Source organism: Carassius carassius, chromosome 33, assembly GCF_963082965.1.
Source record: "Carassius carassius chromosome 33, fCarCar2.1, whole genome shotgun sequence".
NCBI lineage: Eukaryota > Metazoa > Chordata > Actinopteri > Cypriniformes > Cyprinidae > Carassius > Carassius carassius.
Genome location: NC_081787.1, coordinates 22,774,908 through 22,787,004, shown reverse-complemented (window position 1 = coordinate 22,787,004; position 12,097 = coordinate 22,774,908). Strand labels below are relative to the sequence as shown.

The following is a 12,097-nucleotide window of genomic DNA, read 5'->3' as shown; positions in this document are numbered from 1 at the left end:
CTGCCAAAATGATTTCATCAACTGCTGTTGATATAATTCTCCCCCACCAGCACTTGTTTGTGACCGATGTCAATGCAAATTAGACAAGTTTGTTAAAGCGATATTCCCCCCCAAAATGACTATTTTGTCATTAATCACTTACCCGCATGTCGTTCCAAATCTGTAAAAGCTTCGTTCGTCCTCGGAACACAATTTAAGATATTTTGGATGAAAACCGGGAGGCTTGTGACTGTCCCATAGACTGCCAACTTACACTGTCAAGGTCTAGAAAAGGATGAAAGACATCGTCAGAATAGTCCATCTGCCATCAATCGTAACATTATGAAGTGACAAGAATACTTTTTGTACACAAATAAAACAAATAAATGACTTTATTCAAAAATTTGTCTCCTCTGTGTCTCTCCACATCAGCGTAGCGCCATTTTGATGAATCTAAGGAGTACACAGGCAGCGTACACTCTTCTGTGTTAGCCTTGCTTGGAGAACTGGCCCCCCAACTGAGCCTGGTTTCTCCCAAGGTTTTTTTCTCCATTCTGTCATCGATGGAGTTTCGGTTCCTTGCCGCTGTCACCTCTGGCTTGCTTAGTTGGGGTCACTTCATCTACAGCGATATCGTTGACTTGATTGCAAATGAATGTACAGACACTATTTAACTGAACATCACTGAATTCAATGATGAACTGCCTTTAACTGTTATTTTGCATTATTGACACACTGTTTTCCTAATGAATGTTGTTCAGTTGCTTTGATGCAATGTATTTTGTTTAAAGCGCTATATAAATAAAGGTGACTTGACTCAAGCCTCCTGTTTTCATCCAAAATATAATCATACACAAGTAAATATACTCTGCAACCTTTCTTTAAAAGCCACACTGTTCTATATTCTGGCGCAAAAGTTATTATGTCGCACAATATCATACAGATTTGTTTAATTAAATTGTGAAATTCAAAAAAAAAAAAAGAAGAAGAAGAAGAGCATGCATTTTATAGTTTAAAAGCATCAAATGAATGATTTCATCAATATTCCCCACTGCAGGTACCTCTGCACGTCTAAACACAGTTAATAGAACACTGTGTAAACCTCACACAACTGCTGGCCTTGTATGATGTCATAGCGCTTTCGTCAGGATCCAGAATAGCTTTTTTTGTTATTATATATATATATATATATATATATATATATATATATATATATATATATATATATATACATAAAGAGAATTATTGTCACTGTGTCTTCTTTCGCATTCAATATAAAGTACATGCATTGTATGCAAAATCATATTGCAGTGCGACATAACCTTTTGTGCCAGAATATACAACAGTGTGGCTTTCACAGAAAGGTTGCAGAGCTATATACTTGTGTATGATTATGAATGCAGAAACGGAAGAACTGAAGAAACCTGAAAATCAACTCTGTTGACTCAGATCCCACGTTTCCAGCCCTGTGCTTCACACTTGATTCGTTGTTTTATGAAGGTTTTGTAAAATCATTTTAAATATGTTACACTAAGGTCAGGGGGTTAAAACTCCTCTTCCAAATTCCACATACGCACATATTCCCGCACACCAATGGTGTTCTTGGAGGTCGAGCACGCCCGTTTGCATCACTTTTGACCTGCCTCTGTTCTCGAATAAATAGAGACTTGTTCGGATCGCTCGGTCCAGATTCACTAAAACCCATCGGCGTCATCGAGAGATCTGTTGCCTAGTTTATACATACTGCTCGCCTAATCCAATCAAGTAAGCATGGCTTTTTAAGTTTTAATTATTTGTGTGTGTGTGTGTGTGTGTGTGTGTGTGTGTGCGTGTCATTATCATGGCATTTACCAAATTAGTATTGATATTTAATTTATATAATCGAATGCTCACGCTGCAGATGTGTCAGTGCAATGATAACGTTAAATATTCAGGTTCTGCTCTTTAATGCAAGTCATAAATCAGTAAGAATATTCCAAATAGTTATTTGAAAGTTTAGAACTGTCTTGGTTGTATGCTGGTAAAATTGTACAGTTTGCTAATTATCTACGGGACGAATGTAGGCTTTGCATTTGCAGTTTTTTATACGTAGGCAAAAGTCTGCGAAAAAGTAGGTATTGCACGAATGTTTGAAACGTTTTGGACTTTTTCTTTGCACATAAAAGCAAGGAAGACTGCAAAATGCTCTGCTCTTGCAGACGACTGAACTTTGTTCAGTGGGAGGAGCCAGTGTGTTTATCTGGACCAGAGTTGCCAGATTGGAAATGTAAATCCCCCCGCCCACCCCAAATTCGCTTTCATTTTACTGGATTCCGAGACCCCCTTATTACTAATAATACTATTTATTAATTTATTTATTAGACTCCTTTTAAAATGGTTAAAATAAATAGTATTGATCAAAAGCATGTCTAATTAATTTAAATCATGAAACATAGATAATTCAACCTCAACCTATTAAAAAGTATAACAAAAATGACGTTTACTGTCTTATGAAATGTTTTTTTTCTCGACTTGTTTATTGTTACCAAATTCTGTGTTATAGCATGTCTAATTATTTTAATGCATAAAAACTACATCCTGTGTCTGCTGTGCTTTGCTGCACTTGCTATATTTTTGACAGACATTACTCAATGGTAACAAGACCACTACCATATTAGGATATTTTAGCTCTTGCGACATTTTCTTATTGCTCAACATTTCACTCCTGCTTTCATCACATAACTAAACTGACCACTTGTGTCTGTTTCATGGGCTCCCGGGTACCTGTCTCCTTTGATCCATATCCTAACCAGATAATCAGATAACCACAGATCACTGCAATTAGTTAATATTCCTTATTTTATTTTTTTTACAATTTTTTTTTCTTTCGAAATTCTTCATTGTGTAATTTTTCTGTTTATGGAATGATAGCATATAACACTTTAATTTATCTTTTGAACATTTCTGAACATTAAACACATTTTTTTTTTTTTTTTTTTTTTGCAAACAAGGGGGATTTGCAATAAAAAATAAAACATGGAAGAAATGTTGTGTGATTATTCCTTATAAATAAAGTTTGAATAATTTTAGTAGTAGTAGTTTTATGTAGCTACATTGTACTGAACAATAGTGGTTATATTTCTGGCAGAAACTATATATTTCTGGTGTTATGTTAAAAAACTCATATAATATAAACATATTATATAATATTATATGCATTATATATATATATATATATATATATATTTATATATATATACATTAAATATATTTAAATAGCATTTTTGCGGCTTAATATTTACAGATAGTCAATATCACGATTTGATTTAAGTGTAGGCTAATGACCTTCTTTTGATTAATTCATCCACATTTTGACAAATTGCATGACATTACGTGTTATACAGAAAGTCAAGACTCCACCTCCGAGTCGTTGTCATCAGGATTCCAGCGTGTTGCCAGATGTTGAATAACCCCATTTAGTGTGTGGAATGAGCCGATTTCGTGACTTTTTTTTTTTTTTGATAAGGTTGACTTTGGGAAAAACACTTTGGGTGAAACAGGTGCGGTTTCTCCATTAGGGTGATTGCGTTTCACATTCACAGAGTGTTACTAAAATAGTCCAATCAGTGTCGAGTCGCATTTGGTGTAGTACCGCCCCTTTTGGGTTGATTTCAGTCAGAATCGCCCTGATGCTCTCATTAATGACTTCCATTCAAAGATCATTTTTTTTTAGAAATGAAACATCAGTGAATCCCGGGAATGGGCTCGCACTGTAATACAAATGAGCTGTGTAATAATATAAGTTGCCTAGTGTAAATGAGCAGTGTAATGAGTTGTGTAAATAGTGATTTATGTGACTTCAGTTATTTTTTATTTTGAAGTCAAATGTTTTTTTGGAAAAGCACACCCTGGCTTCAGTCTTCATTTGCTGCCAAATTGTGTTAATACGCATATTGAAATGAAAAATAAGGAGATTGATAAGATAAGAGATTGATTGTTAGAGTAAGTTTATTTTTTATTTTTATAGGATAATAGTTCAGTTTCCTTTACATCTTTAACTAGTCTTTAATTCATCAATTGAATCGGTGACTTATCCTCATTAATCATGCAAATATTTCCCCCGAGAGAATTGGCAGGAGCCGCCACTGTTCTGAAATTCCGAAATTATAGTACATTATGCAATTTTTTTCATTATTGATCGTATATCATAAAGAGGTCAAAATTATCGGGCAAAGTCTGCAACACTGCTCTGGACTAAAGTTCAGCAGTTTGGCCAAATATTTACAGACAGCAGTGAATGGACCCAGTGATCTGAATAATAGAAGTTCTGTAAATGTGGTATTACTTTTGCTCTTTTCCCAGCATGACACATCAGTTTCCAGCTCTCTCTACGGAGCAGAAGAAGGAGCTTTCCACAATTGCCCAGCGCATTGTGGCTACTGGAAAAGGCATTCTGGCTGCAGATGAGTCCACAGGTAAGAATGTTTGATGTTTTGCATGGGATAAAGTAACAGCTATATATTATATATTATGATAGAATACATAATATGTAATATGTTGCTGAATAGGTACAATAATAGTTTTCATTGCATTTCCTCTATCAGCTTTATGGTTGTAGTAATAATTAATTGTATTTTTGAAGATGTCATGGTAAACTTGCATTCCAGATGTTATGTGTGTTTCATACTCTAGGCACCATGGCAAAGCGTTTTCAGAAGATAAATGTGGAGAACACTGAAGAGAACCGCCGCAGCTTTCGTGACATCTTATTCTCTGTAGACAATTCAGTCTCTGAATATATTGGTGGTGTCATCTTTTTCCATGAAACACTGTACCAGAAATCACACCAGGGAGTTCTGTTTCCAAAAGTCATCAAGGACAAGGGCGTCGTAGTTGGTATTAAGGTGAGATTTCGGCACACTGTTTATGCATTTCTATGCTTGCTATAGAACTAGAAGACCAAAGGACTAGAAGAAGTCTTCTCTCTCCTTTTCTGTGTACATACACTAGGTCATCTCATTTGTTTTGGAATGCAATGTTATAAATAAAAGTATTAATTGTGCTTTTATACCTAAAGGTGGACAAAGGCACAGCAGGACTGGCTGGTACCGATGGAGAGACAACCACTCAGGGTACAATTTTACTTAAATACATATTTAACATGACAGTAATCTATCCTGATTTGTATCCATTTTAAAGGAAGCTATTTTTGTTTGATCCGTTTCACTCAGGACTGGACGGTCTGTCTGAACGCTGTGCCCAGTATAAGAAGGATGGATGTGACTTTGCCAAATGGCGTTGTGTGCTTAAGATCTCTGACAGCTGCCCCTCTGCTCTCTCAATTGCTGAAAACGCCAATGTTCTTGCCAGATATGCCAGCATTTGCCAACAGGTATGTCTAAAATGATGTGCTTAGTTCATGGAATCCAATTAATTATTCATAAGCAGCCATTCACACAACTCTAAACAATTAATAGAATGTCAGTAATTTGTTTAAGATTCTTTACAAATGGTCTATAAGATCCTTTTTTTCTCATTAACTTGTCCTCGTTCCTGTAGAATGGCCTAGTGCCTATTGTAGAGCCTGAGATCCTCCCAGACGGAGACCATGATCTGCAACGGTGCCAGTATGCCACTGAGAAGGTTAAACTTCCTCCCAGATTAACAAGCTGAGCAAAGCCAAATTATCAGTCAAAAATAATTCCAATCAAATTGCATCCAAAGGTCCTGGCGGCTGTGTACAAGGCTCTCTCTGACCACCATGTGTATCTGGAGGGAACTCTGCTCAAGCCAAACATGGTCACCGCTGGACACTCCTGTACCAAGAAGTACACCCCTCAGGAGGTTGCCATGGCAACAGTTACTGCGCTCAGACGCACAGTGCCTGCTGCTGTCCCGGGTAAGACAGTCCTGCACTGTTCCTTTAGAGGATGGTGTCCATTTAAATGCTCTTCAAACGTTCAACATCTCTCTTCTGATTCTCAGGCATCTGCTTCCTCTCTGGTGGTCAAAGTGAGGAGGAGGCCTCTGTGAATCTGAACGCCATGAACCAGCTTCCTCTGCACAGACCCTGGAAGCTGAGCTTCTCTTATGGCCGTGCTCTGCAGGCCTCGGCACTTGCTGCATGGAAGGGACAAGCAGCAAACAAGAAGGCTGCACAAGATGCCTTTGTCACACGTGCCAAGGTAATCAATGAAAATATGATTTAAACTTAAAATACTGCATGCGTGCAGTCATCACAACTATAGTGGAACTTTTCAAAATTTCTAATGATATTGTGCTTTGTTATACTGTCCGTTTATTGGCATACCATATTTAAATCAAAGCTACATATATTGATATATATTTTTTTTTTCTTCAGATCAATAGTCTTGCATCAAAAGGTGAATACAAACCCTCAGGTCGGGCTGACCAAACATCTACACAGTCCCTGTTTACTGCCAGCTATGTCTACTAAGATCAACAACAAACGACAGCAACTTGTTCTGGACAGTACAAAATTTACATACAAAGGATATTCAAGATGACATGTTCATATGTACACGTTAATAAGTACAAATTAATGTTCATACAGTTCCAACAAAAAATGGCTCAACTAGAGTAACAGTTAACATGCTAACCAAAATTAATTTCAGTTTTCATGCATGTGAATAATTGTATGCTTTTCATTTTGAAATATATGATAAAATGCCCACTTCTTTGAGTTCATTCCTTGTGTAAACGTTAGGGGTAGAGTTGAGTTTTGTCAACAATTTTGTAGCGCTTCTCTTTACTAAGAATTAACTTTTCAAAGTATAAAACTCGAAAGTAATATGCTTTAGTGTCTGATATCAGCTGGTCAGTCTGACTTTCTACACAGCAAAAGAGCTGAAGGGGTGAGTTACAAAGAGGAAGACTGGTGGAAGAGCACAGAAATGTCATGCAGGTTTTTCTTTTTTGCTTCATCTGCTGCTGTCCTTCCCCACATATTCCTATTCTGATAGAGAAAAGACATACAGGTGCATCTCACAAAATTAGAATATTACTCCAAAAAAAGCAAACTTTCTTGTATTCTAGATTCATTGCACACAAAGTTTATTTATTTAATTTTTTTTTAATTCTGATGGTTATGACTTAAAGCTTAGGAAAATTACAAATTCAGTATCTCAAGAAAATAGAATATTTTCTCAAAGATCAATCAAAAAAAAAAAAGATTTCGCTATGAAACAGAAATGTTCAAGATCTCAAAAGAAGGTGTATTGTTTGTCATCTCTATATTGTTTGTCAGATGTTACTCATCTTCCTCTTCATAATACCTCATAGATTCTCTGTGAGGTTCATGTCAGGTGAGTTGGCTGGCCAATCAAGCACAGAAATATCATGGTGATGAAACCACGTTGGGCTGGTGCTAAAATCCTGCTGCAAAATTAAATCAGCATCTCCATAAAGCTTGTCAGCAGATGGAAGCATAAAGTGCTCCAAAATCTCCTGGTAGATAGCTGCATTGACTTTGGACTTGATAAAACACAATGGAGCAACACCAGCAGATGCCACGGCACCCCAAATCATCACTGACTTCAGAAACTTCACACTGGACTTTGGATTCTGAGTCTGTCCAGTTTTCCTACAGACTTCAGACCTTGATTTCCAAATGAAATGCTAAATTTACTTTCATCTGAAAAGAGGAGTTTTGAGCACTGAGCAACAGTCCAGTTCTTTTTCTCCTCACACCAGGTGAAATGCTTCTGAAGTTATTTCTGGTTCAGGAGTGTCTTGGTTCTAGGAATGTGACAGCTGTAGCTCTTTTCCTGAAGACGTCTGAGTTTGGTGACTCTTTATGTGCTGACTCCGGTTTCAGTCCACTCCTTGTGAAGCTCTGCCAAGTTCCTGAATCTGCTTTTCCTGACAATCTTCTCAAGGCTGTGGTGATCCCTGTTGCTTGTGCACCTTTTCCTACCACACTTTTTTGAATATATATTGATACAGCACTCTGTGAACAGCCAGCCCTTTCAGCAATGAACTTCTGTGACTTAACCTCCTTGTGGAAGGTGTTGATTATTGTCTTCAGGACAACTGACAAGTCAGTAGTCTTTCCCATAATTGTGGTTGCATGTTCTAAACTAGCCCAAGAGGTACCCAGTATTTATACTCAAAATTAATCAAACTCATCAAGCTCAAAATGGAATATTATAATTTTCTGAGATACTGAATGTTTTTTATTTTCTTAAGCTGTAAGTGGTAATCATCAGAACTAGAACAAAAAACTTTTATTTATTAAATTACAAAAAATAAAGAACTTTTCCATGATATTCAAATTTTTTGAGATGCACCTGTATCATACATGCTACAGGTTGCAAGTTATTGCTTATTAGACATTCAGCGTGTTAGTGCAATTAATCAGGGGTGCTTTTCCCAAAAGCAACTATGGTCACTTTGTTATCAACAGAGTTCAATAGTTGGTTAACAATGCTTTTGGGAAACGCATCCCAGAACAGTAAAAAGCAAAATATGTTTTCATAATAAGCAATGTTAAGAAAAGTCAACTTATACCTCTGGGGTGGCACCATATTCAAGAAGTTTGGACAACAAGTTCTTGTCCCTCTTCTCCACTGCTGCGTGTAAAGCGGTCTGTCCATTATAATCACCTAGGTTCATGTTTGCACCTGCTAAGTACCATGCATGCAAAAGTTGACAGTCTTTAGTCTGAACTGCCCTAAATAAGAGAGGACAGCTGAATGCAAATGTCCACAACAGGCTGACAAGTTCATTTATAGTTTGAAAGACTGACTTGAGTTCCATGCCAGTTCGCACAGGATTTAGACTCACTGTGGCTCCTTCCAGTATCAAAATCTTGATTATGTCAAAGTGCCTGGCTTATGTAATGCAATGGTGAAAAAATGTAAATGTGTGTATATATATATATATATATAAGAAAGTTGATTTATTTCACTAAGTCCATTCAAAAAGTGAAACTTGTATATTATATTCATTCATTACACACAGACTGATATATTTCAAATGTTTATTTATTTAAATTTTGATGATTATAACTGACAACTAAGGAAAATCCCAAATTCAGTATCTCAGAAAATTAGAATATTGTGAAAATGTCCAATATTGAAGACACCTGGTGCCACACTCTAATCAGCTAATTAACTCAAATCACCTGCAAAGGCCTTTAAATGGTCTCTCAGTCTAGTTCTGTAGGCTACACAATCATGGGGAAGACTGCTGACTTGACAGTTGTCCAAAAGACGACCATTGACACCTTGCACAAAGATGGCAAAAGAGGTCATCGCAAAAGAGGCTGGCTGTTCACAGAGCTCTGTGTCCAAGCACATTAATAAAGAGGTGAAGGGAAGGAAAAGATGTGGTAGAGAAAAGGTGTACAAGCAATAAGGATAACCGCACAATGGAGAGGATTGTGAAACAAAAGCCATTCAAAAATTTGCATTTCACAGAGATTCACAAAGGGTGTACTGCAGCTGGAGTCAGTGCTTCAAGAACTACTACGCACAAACGCACGCAAGACATGTGTTTCAGCTGTCGTATTCCTTGTGTCAAACCACTCTTGAACAACAGACAGCGTCAGAAGCGTCTCTCTCAGTCAAAAAGGACTGGACTGCTGCTGAGTGGTCCAAAGTTATGTTCTCTGATGAAAGTAAATTTTGCATTTACTTTGAAAATCAGGGTCCCAGAGTCTGGAGGAAGAGAGGAGAGGCACACAATCCTCATTGCTTGAGGTCCAGTGTAAAGTTTCCACAGTCATTTATGGTTTGCGGTGCCATGTCATCTGCTGGTGTTGGTCCACTGTGTTTTCTGAGGTCCAAGGTCAACACAGCCGTATACCGGGAAGTTTTAGAGCACTTCATGCATCCTGCTGCTGACCAACTTTATGGAGATGCAAATTTTATTTTCTAACAGGACTTGGCCCCAGCACACAGTGCCAAAGCTTCCAGTACCTGGTTTAAGGACCATGGTATCCCTGTTCTTAATTGGCCAGCAAACTCGCCTGACCTTAACCCCATAGAAAATCTATGGGGTATTGTGACGAGGAAGATGCGATATGCCAGACCCAACAATGCAGAAGAGCTGTAGACCACTATCAGAGCAACCTGGGCTCTCATAACACCTGAGCAGTGCCACAGACTGATCGACTCCATGCCACGCCACATTGCTGCAGTGATTCAGGCAAAAGGAGCCCCAACTATGTATTGAGTGCTGTACATGCCCATACTTTTCAGTTGGCCAAGATTTCTAAAAGTCCTTTCTTTGTATTGGTCTTAAGTAATATTCATATTTTCTGAGATACTGAATTTGGGATTTTCCTTAGTTGTCAGTTATAATCATCAAAAATTAAAAGAAATAAACATTTGAAATATATCAGTCTGTGTGTAATGAATGAATATAATATACAAGTTCCCTTTCAGTCGGTCACTCTCGATGCCACGTCGGTGACCGACGAATATGGGATATCGCTTCGATAGACCAATCTACTTTGAGTGTAAACTAAATGAGCCAATGCACATTGGCATGCAATTATTGCATCCAGCTGCCGCTGATCACTGCGTGAGTATTAGAAGGCAGCAGGTGCAATGCTTTACGCTTCGAAGCCGAGCGTTAGTATCGCTCTGCTCAACTGTGTCTGCTGTGAACTACGAGTTCAGCACGCTCTCGGAAGCTTCGTGTGTTGGCGAGATGGCGCTTCAGCGGCTGTCGTTCCTGTGTCGAGTGGATTGCACACTTCAGACTGCACTACCCCTGTCGTGTTGCAAGCGGCCAATATCCCTGTGCGCCTCAGAACTAAAAGAGCATTTCCTAAAGAGCAAATTTCTCTAAAAGAGCTTCATGGGTGCATCTTTGTAAAGACGACGGATCGTCCTTATAAGGATGCCGTTTCACCCGTGCATTTCTGGGTGCGGTCGTTACCTGGCATCAGGTTATGGTCACAATCGCTGTCTCACGTGTCTGGGCGTCGAGCACGCTGAGGTGGCTTTCGTGGATGAGTCATGTTCTCACTGCGGGAATATGACCATCTCAGAGCTGCGAACCAGTCTCCACTACCTTCAGGGGGGCGGAGTACCATTGCCTCGGCCGCGAGGCTCGTTCTGGCGGCCGACAGACGAGAACCACTTCCGGCAGTAGCGTGGATGGTTTGAGGGTCACAGTGGTGGCAAACCCCAAAGGGAAACAACCCTCTGGGGACCATCACTCCTCTTGCACCTCCGATCCAGTCGAGCAACCTACGGAACGCGCTGGTCCCTCTTCAATGAGTTTACCAGCGGTATCCAGTGGGACTTCCCCCGACCGGATGTCGATCTCAGCATCGGAGGGAGAGCTGTAGGATGACGATTCGACTGCGCTGCCACCCTCTGGGACGTTGCCATATGGCCGCTGCGGCGGCACTTACACCGCTCGGCCTATTACATATAAGACCGCTCCAGCGCTGGCTTTATGGCCGAGTCCCGAGGTGGCCGTGGAAGCGCGGCACTCACCGGGTCCAAGTTACACCGGCCTTTCGCCAAAGCCTCACTCCGTGGTCAGATCTTGCATTTCTCCAGGCAGGGATGCCCTTAGAGCAGATCTCCAGGCATGCTGTGGTTTACACGGATGCCTCCACCACCGGCTGGGGGGCCACGTACAATGGGCATGCAGTCTCAGGGGTTTGGATGGGCCCGCAGCTGCAGTGGCACATCAGTTGCCTAGAGTTGTTAGCAGCGCACCTTGCCTTGAACAGTCTCAAAGGTCTCTTATGAGGCGAGCATGTGCTGGTCCGAATGGACAACACTGCAACCTTTGCGTACATCAACCGACAAGATGGTCTGTGCTCTCGTCGCAACTCGCCCGCCACCTCCTCCTTTGTAGTCAGAAGGTTCTGAGGTCACTTCGTGCCGTTCACATTCCAGGCCTGCTCAGTCGTACAGCCGACGAGCTGTCTCGAGCAATGCTCTCGGGAGAATGGCGACTCCATCCCCTGACAGTCCAGCTGATTTGGAGGTGGTTCGGAGCCGCTCAGGTAGACCTGTTTGTTTCTCCAGAGACCTCTCACTGACAGTTGTTCTACTCCCTGACCGAGGGAACTCTCGGCACGGACGTACTGGCACACAGCTGGCTGCGGGAGCTACGCAAGTATGCGCTTCCCCCAGTGAGCCTTCTCGCA

General features: G+C 40.1%; 1 protein-coding gene across 1 annotated transcript; it reads left to right on the top strand.

Moving 5' to 3' along the window:
• Positions 1 to 1,590: 1,590 nt before the first annotated feature.
• On the top strand, positions 1,591 to 6,652 carry LOC132113999 (fructose-bisphosphate aldolase B-like). Its single transcript, XM_059522105.1, has 9 exons — positions 1,591 to 1,743; positions 4,321 to 4,433; positions 4,651 to 4,862; positions 5,036 to 5,090; positions 5,190 to 5,350; positions 5,518 to 5,601; positions 5,683 to 5,857; positions 5,944 to 6,143; positions 6,320 to 6,652. Exons 2-9 carry the CDS (start codon positions 4,322 to 4,324, stop codon positions 6,413 to 6,415), a joined length of 1,095 nt encoding a protein of 364 aa, XP_059378088.1. The 5' UTR covers positions 1,591 to 1,743; position 4,321; the 3' UTR covers positions 6,416 to 6,652.
• Positions 6,653 to 12,097: the final 5,445 nt, after the last annotated feature.